This window comes from Hydra vulgaris, chromosome 06 (assembly GCF_038396675.1).
Source record: "Hydra vulgaris chromosome 06, alternate assembly HydraT2T_AEP".
Lineage (NCBI taxonomy): Eukaryota > Metazoa > Cnidaria > Hydrozoa > Anthoathecata > Hydridae > Hydra > Hydra vulgaris.
In genome coordinates, this window is record NC_088925.1 from 43,382,237 (window position 1) to 43,401,541 (window position 19,305).

The 19,305-nt window shown below is 29.2% G+C and overlaps 4 protein-coding genes across 4 annotated transcripts; 2 read left to right on the plus strand and 2 right to left on the minus strand.

Moving 5' to 3' along the window:
* Window positions 1–359: 359 nt before the first annotated feature.
* LOC136081413 (zinc finger MYM-type protein 5-like) lies at window positions 360–2,682 on the plus strand. Its single transcript, XM_065798726.1, has 3 exons — window positions 360–454; window positions 1,522–2,174; window positions 2,258–2,682. Exons 1-3 carry the CDS (start codon window positions 360–362, stop codon window positions 2,680–2,682), a joined length of 1,173 nt encoding a protein of 390 aa, XP_065654798.1.
* Window positions 1,556–4,031, plus strand: LOC100208418 (zinc finger MYM-type protein 1-like). Its single transcript, XM_065800207.1, has 2 exons — window positions 1,556–2,174; window positions 2,258–4,031. The coding sequence occupies exon 2, from the start codon at window positions 2,854–2,856 to the stop codon at window positions 3,976–3,978; it is 1,125 nt and encodes a 374-aa protein (XP_065656279.1). The 5' UTR covers window positions 1,556–2,174; window positions 2,258–2,853; the 3' UTR covers window positions 3,979–4,031.
* A 12,075-nt stretch (window positions 4,032–16,106) lies between these two features.
* Window positions 16,107–17,837, minus strand: LOC100202974 (uncharacterized). Its single transcript, XM_065800208.1, has 2 exons — window positions 17,303–17,837; window positions 16,107–17,211 (listed from the first exon to the last, which is right to left on the minus strand). Exons 1-2 carry the CDS (start codon window positions 17,505–17,507, stop codon window positions 16,247–16,249), a joined length of 1,170 nt encoding a protein of 389 aa, XP_065656280.1. The 5' UTR covers window positions 17,508–17,837; the 3' UTR covers window positions 16,107–16,246.
* A 131-nt stretch (window positions 17,838–17,968) lies between these two features.
* On the minus strand, window positions 17,969–18,799 carry LOC105844674 (progestin and adipoQ receptor family member 3). The gene has a single exon (XM_065800209.1). It carries the CDS (start codon window positions 18,797–18,799, stop codon window positions 17,969–17,971), a length of 831 nt encoding a protein of 276 aa, XP_065656281.1.
* Window positions 18,800–19,305: the final 506 nt, after the last annotated feature.

Consider the following 19,305-nt stretch of genomic DNA (forward strand, 5'->3'; position numbering starts at 1 on the left):
AAAATAAAGGAAAACAAATATCTAACTAGATATTCAAATAACAGATATATACAGCCCAAAAGTTATTATGCAGCAACTGATTTTTCAATTTCAATAAGAGGACCAAAGGCATGGAATAAAATACTTTCAACTGAACTTAAAACTCTAACAATGCTTAATGAGTTTAAGACAAAACCAAACGCTGTCAACTCTTCTATATTTACATAGTTTAAAGTGTAATCGTATGCGCAAGGCATTATGGGATGTGTAGGTAGTATAAAAATTAACTCTCATAACAAATTTGGATGAAACTGTAAATTGTTTTCTGTATATTATATTGCGTTTTTTCTTCAATAAGTTATAGTTTTTAGTATAAAGAAATGCCTTTACATTGTGCAGCAGTTAACTGCACAAATACCAGTGGAGTTGCCGATAAAAATGTGTCCTTTTTTCGTTTTCCAAGAGACAAAGAAAGGTAAATACTTAACTTTACTAAGCATTATGATTTAAGTACTTAATTTATATAATTTAGTACTTAATATATATATATTTTTTAATTTAACACATTATTTTTGTAACACAAAATTAAAGTAGGCTATTGTCCAACTTTTCAAACTTATGACATAAGTTTGAACAAATACACATAAGCAGAGCCGTGGCTAGGCTCCCCCACACCCCCCAACTGGGGGGGGGGCCCAGCATTTTTAGGGGCCTTTTTTGTTATTTGAAATTATTTTTTTGTGTGTTTTTTATAATAAGAATATTTGAATATATATATATATATATATATATATATATATATATATATATATATATATATATATATATATATATATATATATATATATATATATATATATATATATATATATAGTTACTGTTACTAATAATAAAAAAACATGGCCTAATTAATTAAGCAAGCGTGAAAAAAGCAATAATATTTTTCATGTAGAAAAAAAATTAAAAAAATGTTTAACTCCCGAGGTCCGATTTTTATGAAAAACGCGAGCTTTGTAAAAATCTGTCAAACAGTTAAAGAGAAACCATTAAGCAGCAGTCAATCGTGCGAAGAAATATATTTCTCTAATTCGCATATTTTATTAGGTGCGAATATGTTATTATTTGTATTTAGATTACATATTTCAGTGTTTATTTATTTATAAATTATAAATCGTTTTTTATTTTTGGCGATTCACAATTTATCTTGGTAATAATTTATTTTATTACTATGCTATATATTATTACTTTTGCTTTAATAATGAAATAAAAAGTCTATTATTTGTTTCAATTAAATCATACGCATTGTTTTTAAAGAAACAAATGTATAGCATTGGAAAACTGTTACGTTTTGCATTTGTTTTAAAGTTCAAATGGTTATAAGGCCATTATCATTGAACTGATTTTTTTGTTATTATTATTATTATTATTATTATTATTATTATTATTATTATTATTGTTATTATTATTATTATTATTATTATTATTATTATTATTATTATGCATTGTTAGTTTTTTATATATAAAAAAAAAAAAACAATGAAGGTTTCCAAAAATTTATAATTATATTTCGATAGTATATCACGATATAATTATTGGTATGAAAAAAGTGAAAAGTGGTGCCACTAAGAGAAGAGAAAAAGCTGCAGCCAGGGAGGAAATCGCAAATCACCCCAAGCTAACACATTTTTTGAAACCATTAGTTAAGACTAGAAGTGATTCGATACCAACAGAAACTACAATTAATTCTGATTGTCATTATTTGAATACTAGAGTAGAGTCAGATAGGTTGATATGCGAGTCTACGTCAAATGCCATAACAATTCCGCCTATTTTTCTCAGTGATGATCCTTCTGAGTGGCCAGATAATGTTTCTGACGCACAGAGGTGTGACATTGTTAAACGTGGTTTCAAAAAGATCGAAATTGATTTTCCATACAATTTAGAAAGAAGACGATTTTCACTGAACTATTATAACCGGAAGATGAAGAATGGAGAAATATTTGAACGCACATGGCTCATATATTCTTTTAACAGCAATAAAGTGTTTTGTTTTTGTTGCAAACTTTTTGGGATAACTTCTTCACCATTCCGGCAAGGAATGAACACTTGGGAAGGCTTGTCAAAAAAACTTAAAGAACACGAAACATGCAGTGCACATTTCAAGTGCTTTGAACAATGGATGACTTTACGAAAAGGTTAACTGATATTTTCTTTAATTTATTGCTTTGTTACTTTTTTTTCTTGATTAATTTCTTTTTCCTCAATTTTGGTAAAGCAGGCATTGCAAATCAAGCTACCATAGACGAGAAACAACAAAAGTTGCTTCATAAAGAGCGGATATTTTGGAGGGCTGTGTTAGAAAGGATACTAGACATTACCTTATTTCTTTCTGCAAGAAATCTTGCATTCCGTGGTTCAGACACAGCCATTGGTTCAAAGAGCAATGGAAACTTTCTTGGGGTGTTTGAATTACTGGCTAAGTATAATACCGTTCTCAATGAGCTTATGCAAAGAATTCAGGACAAAGAAACCAAGGAGCACTACTTGAGCAATGACACACAGAACGAGTTGATTAGACTTTTAGCCAGGGAGATTGAATCCAAAAACTTTTCTAAGGTAAAAAAGGCAAAATACTATTCTATTATTTTAGATTGTACGCCAGACGTTTCGCACAAAGAACAAATGAGCATTATTCTGCGATAAGTAACATGCACTCCTGGAGTAGATATCGACATTTCCGAAAATTTCTTTGGATATCTCACAGTAAATGATACCACTGGAAATGGGCTTTTCAATGCATTTTTAAATCAGGCAAAAAATTGGGATCTAAATATTTTAGACTGTCGAGGTCAATCTTACGATAATGGTGCTAATATGAAAGGAAAAGTAAAAGGTGTTCAAGCAAGGTTTCTGGAAATGAATCCTAAGGCCTTATATGTTCCATGTGCTAACCATTCACTCAATCTTGTTATTGTTGATGGTGCACTATCATCCATCAGTGCAATTTCTTTTTTTGGTGTTCTTTCAAGGTTATACACGCTCTTTTCATCGTCTCCTCCTCGATGGGAAATTTTAAAATCGTGCGTGGCAATTTCAGTCAAGCCACAATCAGATACCAGATGGGAAAGTAGAATAAACTGTGTTAAACCACTTCGCTTCTATTTAAAAGAAATCTTAGAGGCACTTGAAAAATTGGAAGAACATGCCTTAGAAAAAAGAGATGGGGCAACTTCCACAGAAGTACGATCGCTGACAGAATATATTAGAACATGGCCTTTCTTATTATCAATCATTATTTGGTATGACGTTTTATTTCAAATTAACAAATCAAGTAAGCTGCTTCAGTCTTCTGCAAACTCTCTCGACATATTAGCTAGTGAAATAAATGCAACAAAAGCGTTTCTTTATGAGTATCGCGAAAATGGATTTTCTGACGCACGTGTTAAGGCATCAGAAATCGCAGAAGTATTGGGCATTGAAAAGGTTTTTTCGATGGTGCGTTCACGAAAAAAAAAATCGATTTATTCATTCGAGTGTGCTGATCACACTTGGCAACCTGAACATCAGTATAAAGCAGATTTTTTTTTGCCACTAATTGATATGTCAATTGCATCAGTAAAAGAGCGTTTTGAACAGATCAGCATTGTCACAAAGCTTTATGACTTTCTTTACCGATCTGAGAGTCTTATCAAAGCTTGTAATGAAAATTCTCTGTCTGCTTATTGCAAAAATTTGCAAATAAAGCTTGCTGATATAGATTCAGAGGATTTAGAATCGGAGTTAAAACGTTTTGTCATAGTTATAAAGGAGGAAAAAAATGCTCTCCTAAAATCTGCATATGACTTCCTAAACTACATCTACAAAGAAGCGCTGCAAGAAACTTATCCCAATCTAGTTATTGCGTTACGAATCATTCTTACTTTACCAGTTACTGTTGCAAGTGCAGAACGTAGCTTCAGCAAGTTAAAACTAATTAAAACATTTCATAGGTTAGTATAAATAATCTTGCTTCATTATACATAAATACGTGTAGCTTTATTTCTTTGTATTTTTAAATAGGTCAACAATGGTTGATGAACGTTTGTCTTCCTTAGCAATGCTGTCTATTGAGAACGAGGTTGCAAGAATATTAAGTTATGAAGGCATAATAAATGAGTTTGCAAGCATGAAAACACGTCGCAAACCCTTTTTTTGATGGTTTGCGACATTCTTCTATTATCTGCGTAATGCATTTACTGTATTTACACTAGTAACTCTATATCAATTTAACAATTATAAAATATATCTAATTGAATTTAAGCGTTAATTTGATTGCATTTAGTCTTATGAACGGCGACGTTAAAATATGTGAGGTACCCAGCTGTTTTGAAGTAATCTGTAAAGTTTATCCACTTTTTTAGAAAAAAAAAATTGGGGCCGTAATGGCTAGTTTTGGGGGGGGCCCCAAATCCACAAGCCACGGCACTGCACATAAGTTATGTGTATTTGTTTTCTTTTAGAATAAGTTTTTGTTTTCATTTTATCGAGTTATTTTACTGATTAATTTATGTAATGTAATTGTAATTCAATTAGTATGCAACGAAAAGTATATGTTATTCTTATTTTTAAAGGTGCAAGAAATGGGTTATAAATTGTAGAAGAGGAGATCTAGATAGAAAGTCTGTTGAAGTTTTGAACAAAGAATATCGTTTGTGTAGTAACCATTTTGAAAGTTCAATGTACTATTTTACAAACAATGGAGGAAAACGTCTGCTTTATAATGCAATCCCTACATTTTTTAATGTTCCCAATCCAACACCATCTGTAGGAGAAAAAAGAAAACCACCTACCAAAAGAAATCATTTGCCTTTAAAAGTTAAAAAAATACAAAATGAAAATAATGATAGTAAAGTTGAAAACGCTCAAGCCAATATAGAAACTGTAAATATAAAAAAGTACAGAAAAGTCTTAAATTCATTGCGTACATCTTGTGTTACAATATGCAGGCTACAAAAAAAAATAAAGCTATTAGAGAAAAAAAAGCATAAAAGTTGCAATAACTCAATTAATCATATTTTAGATTTATCTAAAAACTTTCTTTCAGATGATCAACAAAAATTTTTTACAAGTCAAATAAAAATGAGTTACCGCCATAAAAAAGGAAATCGTTGGACAATATCGGATAAATTACTTGGACTACGAGTTATTTTTCATAGTCCACAAACTTATAAAATGTTCAGTAATATATTTTCTTTACCAAGTTGCAACACATTGAAATTGTTTCTAACAAGAGCTTATGGCAATATGCCAACTGGATTCTCACAAAAGTTGTTTACTTTACTAAAACTTCGTGTTAATAATATGAATCAACAAGATCGTAATTGCAGTTTAGTATTGGATGAGGTGGCACTTAAACAACACTTAGATTATGATAAAAGTGTAGATGTTGTTTTTGGAATAAAGAGCAAGAAACCACTGAATCAAGCTCTAGTTTTTATTATCAGAGGTATTGCCACTAAATGGAAACAACCAATTGCATATTTTTTCAGTAACTCAACTGTTTCAACAGTTAATCTTATTAAGATTATTCAAGAAGCTATATCAAAAGTTCAGGACTGTGGATTGATAGTTCAGTGTATTGTGTGTGATCAAGGATCAACTAATATTGCAGCACTTAAAATTCTTGGTTTTTCAAAAATAAAATCTTATATTCAACACCCGTCTTTAAAAAATAGAATTCATATTATCTTTGATCCCCCTCATCTAATTAAAAGTGTTCGCAATAATCTTATTCGACATAACATTAATATTGATGGTAATATAGTTTCATGGAATCACATTAGAATGTTGTATGAGCTAGACAAATGCAATCCTATCCGTCTTGCACCAAAATTGACTGACAAACATCTCGATCCTGGAGCATTTCTAAAAATGAGAGTTAATCTAGCAACACAAGTATTATAAGTCATCAGGTTGCCACCGCATTGTCTTTGTGTGTCACTGCAAATATATTACCGTCAACTGTAAGAGTGACTGCCCAATTTGTTGAAAAAATGGATATTCTTTTTGATCTGTTAAATTCAAGAAAGCTTCAGGGTGATAAACCTGCTCGTTGTGCTATAACAACTAATGGAAATAACATTACATTGTTAAAAGAACTCCAAACTTGGATTAAGAAATGGAAGTTTTGTGATGCACAATCCCAATCCAAGATAGCTAGTCATTGGGGGTTAAATGTTACAATTAACAGTATACTAGAATTGTGCCAGGAGCTTCTCTTGGAAGGATTTCCTTTTGTTTGCACATCTCGCTTCAACCAAGATTGCTTAGAAAGTTTTTTTGGAACTATACGGAGTAAAGGAGGGTGAAATGGCAGACCGACTATAAGACAATTTTGAGCAGCTTACCAGAATGCCCTTTTGCTGTTGTCAGTAGAAACTAGTAAGTCTAATAGCAACTGTCTGGCAGAAACAGATTTTAGTGTGGCATTGGATCTAAATTCCTTATTTGAAAATTCACAAAAAATACTAACTGAAAAAGATTGTCTATTTTTTGACTATAATACAAAAAATAATGTTCTTTTAAACAGATTTCCTGTTGCTATCTTTATAAAACAATCTATTGAACAATCACATACATATTTCTCTAACTTAATAATAAAAAGAATCTCTCTGTGTCAACATTGTAAGGTAGTAATTTGCAGTGAATCGATTGATTTTACAATAGCTAGTAAGAATGGTATGGAGACCAATAAACAAACAAACATCCAAAATTGTTATCCAAATTCATCGTTAGTTTCTTTGATTTCTAATATGGAAGTAGTTTTCATAGAATATATTGAAAAGTGGCTTGATATGGAAAACCTGGCTTTTAGATTATCTTCCAAAATAATGGAAATATGTTCTTTTGAGTTTTTATTCAAATATTACTTCGAACATGCTTTTTACCTACAAAAAAAAATAGTCCATATATTCGTCATATCACGAATATTTTATTTTATTAAACTGTATAACCGAGATCTTTCTCCACGCAATAAAAAAAACTATAAAAAGATGGAACGTTTGCAACACAAATAATTTCAATTGTATAATAACAACAATTATATATATATATATATATTTCTAATTTTTCTAGTTTTCAGAGTTGTTTTATATTTATTATAGCAACCAGATTTAAGTGGGTTCATATTTTAAGTCAAAAATGTAATTTAACAAATCGAGTCCAAAATTTGATTAAAAAACCAATAAAGTAATTAGAAATATTTCATTACTAATAGCATTTGTTGCTTTATATAACTTTATATATATATATATATATATATATATATATATATATATATTCGTTTTTAATTTGTTTTTTAAATGTTATTCTACCCGGGCATCCCATAATCCTCTGCAAACAAATTAACATTTTTTTACGCAAGTCGACAGCCCTTGGACAAGACTAAGACAGCTATTAATAAAGAATGATTCACCACAAAACTATTTCTGAAATTACATTATGATTTATCTATCAAATACATGAAAAGTATATTAATTTTAGAAAAAGACTGAGTTAAATTTATTTATATCCTAATATATATATTTTTATTGTTTTTGTTTTTTGCTAAGCCTATAGCGCTTCTAGCTAATTTTTCACTTTTTTTTTTTTTTTTTTTTTAGATGTTTTATTTATTATTTTACCACTTTTGTACATTTGTTTATTTTATAAATTTAACGAAGTTTCTTATTTTAAAATTAAACTTTATATTTACGGAATTTATAAAGGGGCTTGGTGATAAGACATATTAGTCTTCTTCTCGCCCCTGCTATATTTATATTTTGTTAGTAAATTACGGAATGTATATTTTTAAACGGCAAAAAAAAAAATATATATATATATATATTAAATATTTTAAAAAAGAATAAAAATTCTAATTCAACTCTTAAGAAACATATTATTTTAGTTTATATATAATCAATAATCAAATCGATTTTTATGTTCATATGCAACAACAAAAAATTTAAAAAGTCTGGATCTCGATTGATAGACATTTGGATGCATCATAGCAGGCGCATCTGATGATTCTTGACGTCATTATCTTGCTCACCGGGACTGTCTTGATATCGTTTGGCATTACAGTTTACTGCTATTAGGTGTTCCAAAGTCCTGAGCCTTTAAAGTAGAGTTTAAAAATGTTACCATGAATTCAAAGCCCAGTATTGTACCATCTGGACATCCTTCTACACCAGCAAGTTCATTTTGCGACCTACACAACAATGATTTTTTAGAAGAATGATATTATCCTAATTTTGTTTTAACTTTATAAAAATTTGCGCAACAAAAACAGCGTCCAGTTGACCTGCTCAAGATATTCTTTCCTCCTTTTTTTTCGCCCTATAATAGAGAAGAAAAGCAGAAAGTTGTTTACTATATGGTGCATTGGTTTTTTATTTTAGCAATAAATAAAATAAATTAAATTAATAAAATAAATGCAAAGAAGAGGGAATTAGTAAACTGTTTGCTTTTTTTTTTTTTTACTTTATTTTCTCCTTTTTTTATTTACTATTTACATTATCAAGGAAAGAAAATAAGTTACTTTTGGGACAGGATATCAACTCTGACACAATCATTCTTGACAATTTTCCAATGAAAAACTATTACGATGTTAGGTTTGTTTTCTTAATTCTTCAATAACCTGTTTTTCGTCAGAATATTTTTACAGCATTTGTAAATATTGTTAAAAAAATTTAAAACATAAATTTATGGTAACATCTGAAGAAACCTAAATCGAAGTGAAAAGCTTATTTCTAAAATTTTCTTTTTATATATAAAATTCAATTCACCGATCAAGGAAAAGCGGATTTGGCGGAGACTTGGTTTTCTTTTTTTCGAAAAACTGGTTACTTTAACATTAAGAATATAGAAAAATTCCTTTTCAAAAAATACGTGAAAAATAAAAAGTCAAGCAGTAAATCTTTGAAATTCCGCGAACTATTACTTCGATTGGTAACAATGAAGCTATTGCTTCAAATAAAGTACTGTAACACTTTATGTTACTTTATGCCTTGCGGTCCTACTTGAATCCACTTACAAAAAAATTTGAGTTTCATGCCTCTCCAGTTTAAACGTTTAAAAAGTGATGCGTTTTTTTCTATTTTTTAATTTATATATGACTAATTCTGTTATGAAACCATATTGCCTTTGCCGCACACTAAATAATTTAACTTTAAGTTGGATGTCAAAAATGAACTGAATTCGCTAGTGAAATTCACTTGGCAGAACTTTTATGTGGTTTGTTATTATCGCATACACTACAGAGATAAAAAATCTTTGAGTTTGCTAGATTAACACTTTGGTAAAAAGATATTTTTTAACTATTTTTTTATTTAGCTATGGGAAAAAAATAACTAATCAGATTTAAATTAGTTTTTATGTAAAAGTTGGGTTACTTTAATCCGGACTTAAAGTAACCGCATATCATTTATTAAATCTCCAATCATTTTATTTATATTAAATAAATATACTTTTTATTTATTTATTTTGATGGTATGATTTATTACTTTATTAAATGTATTATTATCATTATTATTATAAAAAATATAATAAAGTTAAAGTCATTAACATTTAATATAATATATATTAATAATATATATAATATTATATGTTAATGACTGTTTTGTTGTTGCTGTTTGTCTGTTTTTGAATTATGTTAAGTTTCTGCTTTGAATTAGTATTTACTTACTATTTGCAATATTCATTGCTCTTCACAAAGTTCTTTTACATTTTTTATTCATAATAATAGTATTGTAATAATTTTACAAAAACTGTATTTTATACTGTAAACAGTATTTTTGTTGTTGGTAAAATATATTGATTGGTTTATATTTCAGCTTATGAAAATGCCAAGAATGTATTCTAGGAGACCGGACTCCAGAAAATATGTAGATTATTCTCAAGAAAAGCTCCAACAGTGCCTTAATGCTATTAATGAAGGCAGAATGAGTCAGAGAGTAGCATCTAAACATTTTGACATATCTAGAACTACTATCCAAATTAAACTAAAGCTAAAACACAATGGACAACCAGGACATCCTACAACATTTACTGCTTTGGAAGAATCTTCTTTTGTTTCTCTCATCTTGGTAGTGTCTGAGTTAGGATTCCCTGTTGATGAATTGGATTTTAGATTTATTGTAAAGGATTATCTCTCTTTCCAAAACAAAACTATTCCACAGTTTAGAAACAATTTTCCAGGACATGAATGGAGTAAATTATTTTTAAAAAGACATCTTATGCTCACCACGCAGTTGGCAGCTAATATAAAACGTAATCGGGCTGCTGTTAACAAATAAACCTTAAGCGAGTTTATTGAAAATCTCACCCAAGTTGTTACAAATGTGCCAGCAGAAATTATATACAACTATGACAAAAAAAACTTAAGTGATGACCCAGGCCGCAAAAAAATTAATTGTTGTAGAGGTTGCAAATACCCTGAAAGAGTAATGAACTCATCAAAGTTCAATATTTCAGTCATGTTTTGCGGCAATGCTGCTGGATATACAATACCTCCTTATGTTGTCTACAAATCAGAAAATCTGTGGTCAACGTGGACTGAAAAAAGTCCCACTCGAACTAGGTACAATCGCACAAAACATGGATGGTTAGATAGTGTCACATTTGAGGAGTGATTCACTGCTCACCTGCTTCCTATACTGAAAAAAACAACTGGAAAAAAAGTTCTCATTAGGGATAATTCATCATCACACATTAGTCAGAATGTTTTAAAACTGTGTCAAGTAAATAACATAGTATTTGTGTGTTTACCTCCTAACTCGTCACATTTGACACAGCCTCTAGATGTTGTCTATTTTAGGCCACTAAAAAGTAAATGGAAAACTGGAATTCATGGAAAGAATCACCTGCAGGTAAAAAATCAACAACACTTCCAAAAGGATGCTTTCCGTCACTACTAAAAAAAGTGCTGGAATTAATAAAAGACACTTCAAGTGAAAATTTAATATCAGGTTTTGCTAAGTGTGGAATTTATCCTTGCAATAAAGAACCTCTACTGTCACTGCAGTATCGATCATCTGTTGATCTAAAATTTATTTCACAAGCATTTATCAGTCATTTGAATGACAGTTGTGCAGACTTTGGAACTTCAATATTAAATCGCAAAAAGAAACTAAATGTTCCACCAAGAAAAGAAATCTGTCGTGACTCAGAAGAATCAGAAGTTATACCAATCAAAAATGCCCTAGAAGCACCCCAGAAACGAAAAAAAGTTAAATGTGATATCTCTAGTGCAACATCTAACAATAAATATAAGTCTAGGCTACGTGCCTTTGAACCTGACTAAAACAATTATTTTTAAACATTAAATATTTATATAGAGTTGTTACCTACCTACCAATTTAGTTATTTTTTTATTATAAACAGTTATTTTTCTGTTATAGAACAGAAAAGAATTAATATAATATACAAAGTTTTCTGTAAAATTTCTACTTTTCTTTTGCTTTTTTTTGTAGAAGTATTTCTTGATGTAAATTTTAGGTAAGTATTTGCTCTAACATTATGAAGGTATTTACTTAAGTAATTTGTAAGTAAATGAAACAAAACAGCGCAATTAGTATACATTAAACAACAAGTATGCTTAAAGAAACACCAACCCAGGGTAACATTATGCCACATTTTGAAAAACTAATAATTTATAAAAAAATAATTTATTTTATAAATCAATGAGCTCGAATTAAAGGTTGATATCTTTAAAAATATTTTGAATAAAAAAAAATTGAAAAAAAATGTTGAATAGAGCAAAATTGATCGTTAAATCTAAAAATTGCAATAAAGTGGATTAAGGTAACCCGATGTTACGGTATACGATTTATTTACAAGATTATTTACTAAGCAATTAATCTAAATATTTGAATGAAACTTAATTTAGTTTATTTCTGTAACGTTTTGTTATTATTACCATTTTTTTCAATAACTTAGTGCTTATTTTGTCAAAACGTTACGCTTTCAGAAAGTTTGAGCAAAAAAACGTTTTCTAAACGTAGAAAACATTTTTATATTTACATTAATAAGATAATATTTAATAATGAAATATTATTAGACATTAGTAGTAACAGAAAAATATTTTTTTGTTATATAAATAAAGAAATAACGTATTCTAACTTAGTCTCTCTTTCACTTTCATTATAACATAAAAATGTTTATTAAAACCATATAGTGTGCAGTACAAAAAGTACAACAAAATAACAAATAATAGAAATCTTTGTCTTACATGTGAAAATAATTTATTTTTTTACATACAAGAGAGGGCTTTATATTATATGTGAAAATAATTAAACGCGTAAAACATGTAAAACTAGATATTTAGAAAAGCAAAAAAAAGAAGTATTTATTATGTTTTATAAAGATAATTTAAAAAAGTTGTGTATCAGATAATGCTAATTGCATTCATGCTTATACAATATAAAGTAGTATGCATGCGTATTCACAAGAAGCATAAATATTATCTTACTGTTATGACAAAATGCATGGCCGTAGACAACTTATTTATTTTGAGGGGCTATAAAGAGTGGGGCGCAAATAACGTCTCTTAACAATAAAACTCTTCAGAATTCTGTAATTATGACTATACTGAATATATTACACTAACTTTTTTTAAAATGCAATTTCTCATAGGTTTTTGACGTAATTTATTATTTAAAAATGTTTTTAATGATATGAAGTAAAATTCTGCCTTAAAATATAATATTTTCGAATGCGTATGTGGTTCGGAAATTAAAATATAGATCAGAAATGGAAAACAAATTTTGGCTATTTTTACAAACGTCAAGTTTTATACAGTACAAGACCTTTATAAAACGTTATAGCAGTTTCATTTTTTTTTCAAAATTGTCCAAATGCGGTTTTTCTACCTTCACTTTGGTTACAATCATTGGCTATAAATAATGTTTAGTTCATCAGATTTTTGTGTGTGTATATTTAACAGAATACACCAGTTTAACCGTGCTTGGTTCATAGTGCTTCTTAACCAAGTTTTGATTCTTCGTAGTGTGCTGAAAGCTCTCTCGCGAGGAGCGTTTGTTGCTGGTATCAGAAGTATAAGTTTTATTAACTTCTTGATTTCCGATAATGATTCTATCTTTTGAAGCATTAAATATTCTTGTTGTTCAAATCAAGGTTGAATACTGTCAACAGTCATTTCTATAGCTTTGAAATATATCTTCTTGAAAAAGTCAAAACTATAATTTTCAGGTTATACTGATGCAGATGCTCCTATTTCAAAACAACGAGGTACTTTGCGATGGCGGGGCAAAGCAAGTTTTTCTTGTTGAAGCAGTTTACTTTTGATTTCAAAACGGTTCCAGAATAGCTCAAATGAATTTTCAGACCAGATAGATTTCAAAGTAATCAAAGCTCTTTCAACAACTTTCTGACGAAAGTGTAATCTTTAGCAAACTTTTTGATAACTTGTTTACCATGCATAGAATAGTCTTGCTCAATTCATTTCCAAACAAGAAAGAGAGTTTGTCCATTTGTGCTGGAACTCCGCCTATTTGAGCAACAATCTCACTGTATTTTGTATCAGATTTAGCTTCTTCCGAAGCAACTTGTAGAGCTTCATAGTTTTCAGATTTGGAATAAAATGATTCTGCTCTTACCGTCCAGCGTGTAGGGTAGAGTATACAAATACCGGGTATCCCAGGGAGAACATTTTCTTTTACCTTTTTGAAAAAGCATTCGCGTTTGGGAGATTTTTTTATTAATTTTGTAATTTCATGAACAGTGTTCAGAGCATTTTTCATATAGCTTTAAGCGTATCTTGTACTGCTAAGTTCAAAGCGTTACCATAACAATGGGAATATAGTGCTTTGGGTTCGAAGCCACTTATTCTCTATGCAACTCTAAACCTCCAACCTGTCATGACGCTGGCACAATCATAATATTGGCCGCAACAATTATTAATAAAAAGATTCATTCGCATAAGAACATCTTTGATAGTTGCAGTAATACTTTCAGCAGATGTGTTTTCCGACAAACACTTCATGCACTTCCAAGTCATCTTCATATCACAAGCAAATCACCATTTGCTCAGTACATCAGACTGATCTGTGGTTTATCTACCATAATAGTAAATCATTTTCCAGAAACGTTGGATGTAATTTTTTGAGTATAATGAGAACCATAATCTGCAGAATTTCATTTTGGATAGTTGCTCTTGTAAACTTTTTTTGCGACTTTCTCATCCATTTAGTTAAAGCAGGATTATCTTTACTTCTGAGATTAAGTAACTGAGAAAAGTTCGAATTAAATTCTTTATAGTCTTTGTCTGTATTGTAATCACCACGCAGAGCAATACCTTGTCTGGCGAGAAATTGAATATTCGTGAGTATTATTATTATTATTAACATTGCTCTATTTTCCTCCGCATGAATTTTGCTGAGAAGTTTACCAATATCTTTAGTTGTTGAAGGTATAGTTATTACCTTCTCATTGGCTTCTTGATGAGAAAGAGTATTTTGTGTTTCTGAAATTTTTGTAAACCTTTTTCCAATTAGAAAATCAAGTTTTTGTGAAAACATTCTCGCTGTATTTTAAAGATGATAAATTATGCATTTCCATTAACATACAATAGTAGCATAAAACTGTATCGTTACATTCGTTGTAATGCAACCACGGAAACAGCTTGTACCATTGCTAACAAAATGATTGCTTCTAACTACCACATGTACGTTTTAGAAAAACTAACTCAAATTGGTGCGGACTATTACTTAGATGCTTTTTTTGGTAGTTTGTACGGTAACAGTGGAGGCAGAGTCAACATCATTGTTTGCTGAGTTAGTAAAGAAGAAGAAAAATTAAAGACAGAGCTAGACGATGATGCTGAAGTAACAGTGGATGCAGAGCCAAGATAAGAAGAAGTAGTAGCAGCAGTGCCAGGGTTAGCAAGAGATGCAGTAGTAAAAGTACTGTCAAAACCATTAGAAGTCGAAGTAGTATCTAATAAAAATTCTATAGTAGCGATAGTTGCAGAGCTAGGACCAATTCTTGCATAGAAAGAAGTAATAGTGGGGTTGGTATCTGTCCCTTCCAACATTTCCTTCAATCGTTTAAGTTTAATAAATATTATCTAATAATATTTAAATTCATGAAACTTAAAACTCTAAATAAAAAAAGGAAAATGCAAATTTATTTAAAAAAATCGCTTTACATGAACAAAACAACTTTTTATTAGTTGTAGCAAGTTCAATACCACGTTGTAACAAGTTCTATACAAAGAGTTCTATTTTTTTATTCAAGAGGCAACGAAAAATCTACAATTATTCACTAAAGTTTACAACTATTTGCGGCATTTTTATTATTCAATTAATTGCGATTAAAGAAATTAGTTATAGATATTTAAAAAAAACGAAAGTTTTATAAAAGTTTTTAAAATGTTTATTAAAATATTATCAGAGGCGCAACAAAACGAACAGTGAGGGGGAGGGACTAAAACCCATCCCTCCCTACCAAGAGGCGCAACAAAAAGTTTATATTATGTTCGTTTTTTTTACGTGAGCATTATGAACACTCTATTTTTTTTGTGGTCCATTACACATATTCCTTATGTGCGCCTTGCGTGCATTTCTTTTGTGTTCGATTACACATTAAAATTATACACAAATTCGATAAGCTCATTGCTCTCAGTGAGTGAAAGAAATGAGTTGTTAAAACAGTTTTTTTTATTGCCATAATTAAGATTCATCTACATATTTCAAATTCTATACAATAGTCTCTTAGTATCTAAAAATTATGATTTATAAGTTATATCCAATTGAAGAAATTTATACGATATCTTTAAAAATCTTGCAATTCCAAATGTAATTTGTTGATTAGAAATAAATAATCCAAGTCCCATTTTGCCGACTGAATCTGCAAAAAAGGTTTCAACTTGCTAACAAAAGGTCCAAATTTGCCGAATAATGACATAAAAAGTCAATAATTGGGGTGTGACACCCGGCATCCTCAATAATATGGCTTAGCATACACACACACACACACACACATATATATATATATATAAATATATATATATGTATATATATATATATATATATATATATATATATATATATATATATATATATATATATATATACACACGCACACACATATATATTAAATTTTGGTTTTTATATTGAAATTATTTTCCATAATTTGACACCAAATTAATATTCAATAAATTAATAACTCTTAAAAACCTCAAAAAATAATTATAATGTAAACATAAAGTTACATTAAACGTGTATAAGTACTATGTTATATATTTATCCCAAAGTCTCTTTGAAGCAGGATGTCTTTTAGGAAAAAATGGTTTCTTTTTGTGTACAAATGTTTCAGTAAAATACTCTTCAGGGTTCTCTTTAGCTTTTGCAAGATGCCATTTCCCAAAACGTTCAGAGGCAATTTCATCTTTAATATTTTCTTTTTGTCGATTACTAAGCTTCATTTCAATTTGATGCTTTAACAGCACACTTTTATCATACATAACAGTAAATTGAATATTGTCTCTATCAACAAACTTTTTCAAATTAAATATAGCTTGTTTATGAAGCACATTTTTTAATGAGTGATCGTTCACTGCTATAAGGATATCTCCAACGCGCAAACCACATTTTTGAGCAGGAGAGTTATCAACAATATCAGTTATAAAGATGGGAGATATTGTGTACTGTTGAATATAATCTTTGTTACGAACAACTTTCTGTTCTCCTCCACAAACAGTAAATCCATATGGTTCATTAGCTTTCTTCTGTACAAGTATTGTTCTTAATTTTAGATCATCTGAACCAAGAATTACATCTTTTTCAAGAGGCAAAGAAGCAAGATCAATATTTATATTTGTTAATTTTTCATAAAAATAGCCTTCAAGTGCCTTTACACACGCCATTTTTTCTGCTACCAATTGAGACTCATTTTGTTCTTTGCTGAGTTCATTCTCATTATATAAAACAGAAGCTTCATATGTGCTTGTTAACTGTTTAACATTGAGACAAACCTTGCCATTATCTTTTTCTGCAATCATTTTTAATAAAGCTTTTGGATGAGCTAAATGACTCAAAAGATGTATATCTTTATTATATAACTGTTTATGATAGTTCTTTTCAAGTTCATTAAGAATTTTTTCGACTCCAACTTGATCTTCATTTATTGATGCTTCACCTAATAATTGAAATACATTTTCTTTTCCTATCGAGACTTGAAATTTATCAACTAATCCTAAAAAAAATGTATTTAAACTATATTTATTTTTGATACAAAGATTAACATTGAAAGTTATACACAAAATGTTTCTTTAATAAAAATATACCTTGCACTACATCATTTATTGTATTTGCAGACCATTCAGGATATTGGTAAACAAAACTTTTTACAGCAAATGCATGATAAACTTGTCGCCCTATGTCACAACTTCTTGAGTTGTTCAAATTATAGCACGTCAAACTTGATGCAAACGTACGAATAGTATGGTTCTTAAATATAGTAATACTGCTTCGGGCTACCCTGTTGAACATCTATAAAAATAAAAAGGTTTCTTTAAATAGTCTAACCATATCTAGTTTAAACAATTTTGTAAAACTTTACATTTAAAAATTTACTTATTTTTTAATTATTTCTGAAAACCAAATAAAAATTATACAAATAATAGATCAAGAACATAAGAAAACTTGAATTTATATAGATAATATATAAAAACTATATATAAAATTATTTTTTTCACTAAAAAATAAAAAAACAAAAAACAAATAAAGCACTAATATATATTTTTTTATTTTTCATTCATATATATACTTTTTGAGCATACGCTCTTAACAATAGTTAAAATATTCATAAAACATTTTAAAAAAATTAACTAATTAATTATACATACAACTTTTACAAGTGTGATCTTTTTTAAAAAATCTTTTTTTTTAAATTTAAAAATCCATTTATTACCACTTAAAATAAAAATAATTTAAATTATTAAAAAACTAATTTAAGTTTGATCCAACCGCAAACGAATGAGACTGACAGATGTGTTATACCACCATAGTAATGAGAGAAACACAAATATATGCCAGATCTGATGACTGGCACCTATATAATCAAATAACCCTAGAATTAAACACTCTGGCAATTTACATTGATAAAAACAATAACCCGTTAAAATTAAAAGATACATAATAAAAATTCTTGGGAGAAATTGTAAAACAATAGGATGCATAAATCCATGCAACATTACAAAATGCACTGTAGGGACAAGACCAAACATTGCCACAAATATATAAAATATAACTAAAATACCATCATTTAGACTATATCGAGTTCTAGTTAGCTGGTATATAATAACAAATACAATAAGGAATAGTACAGAACTTGTGTAAAAGACCTTGAGCAAATGTTCATGGTAAAATCCGTAATAAATTGAAGGAATGTAGCTCCCTAACAATCCTAGCGTAATACCAAGACGATCATTATTTAACCACATTATGTAATATATTTCTGAGTGACAATTAAATACATGGTAAAGTGTGGAAAGCATTAAACACAAAGAATAAGATAAACAAAAAGCTGTCATGATAAAATAGTCAATTGTAGTAGAGCTAGACAAACTCGGCAAAACAGAAACGTTAACATCAATTGTGGTGTAAAAAAAAAATAAAGAACCAAGCAAGTGAGTCCATATATTGATAGTTTCATTTGTCATCATAAATACGCTTTTTAAACATTGAATTTTTGAAAAACTGACTCTGTACCCGTTAACGATGTGGTTATTAAACTTCAGGAAATTATTACTTTCATCAACAGAATGAATGCTTACAATCATTTTAAAAGCTTTAATTTTAATACGATAATACTAAAGCATTTTAAGTTATTATCACATCATAAGTATTTAATATTTAGAACTATTCCTTTGCTACTTTTCCAAAGGTGTCCGGTATGGGATAAAAACCGGGTTTTAAAGTAGAACCAATGATATTTTAAGGATAATTAAATATCTAACTTTCGGGATTTTTTCGAAGCCAAAAATGGCCATTATTTACGGTATAAAATGGCAAATTTACGAAATAAATAAATTAAATAATAAATTGCGGTTGCTTGCATCGAATAATTTTAATACCGTAAAAGGGGTGACTTTGGCCCTAAAGAGTGGCTTTGATCCGAGCCAAATTTTTGGCTTTAAATAGTTTAAATTTGGTACTACAAGGTATGCCGGTTGCTAATTGTTGGAGAAATATTAGTTATTTAGCTTTCTTATTTTACTTAACTCGAGTCTTTGTGATATTATTTTAAATTACACTTTAGAAAAAGCACCTAGAATCCAATTTTTTA

Coding starts and splice junctions, on each gene's coding strand:
- LOC100208418 (XM_065800207.1), top strand. CDS start 2,854: ATGAAAGGAAAAGTAAAAGGTGTTCAAGCAAGGTTTCTGGAAATGAAT.
- LOC100202974 (XM_065800208.1), bottom strand. CDS start 17,507: ATGTTCAACAGGGTAGCCCGAAGCAGTATTACTATATTTAAGAACCAT. Junction 17,212..17,302: donor AATAAATGATGTAGTGCAAG/GTATATTTTTAT, acceptor CATTTTTTTTAG/GATTAGTTGATAAATTTCAA.
- LOC136081413 (XM_065798726.1), top strand. CDS start 360: ATGCCTTTACATTGTGCAGCAGTTAACTGCACAAATACCAGTGGAGTT. Junction 455..1,521: donor TTTCCAAGAGACAAAGAAAG/GTAAATACTTAA, acceptor AAAACAATGAAG/GTTTCCAAAAATTTATAATT. Junction 2,175..2,257: donor ATGGATGACTTTACGAAAAG/GTTAACTGATAT, acceptor TTGGTAAAGCAG/GCATTGCAAATCAAGCTACC.
- LOC105844674 (XM_065800209.1), bottom strand. CDS start 18,799: ATGATTGTAAGCATTCATTCTGTTGATGAAAGTAATAATTTCCTGAAG.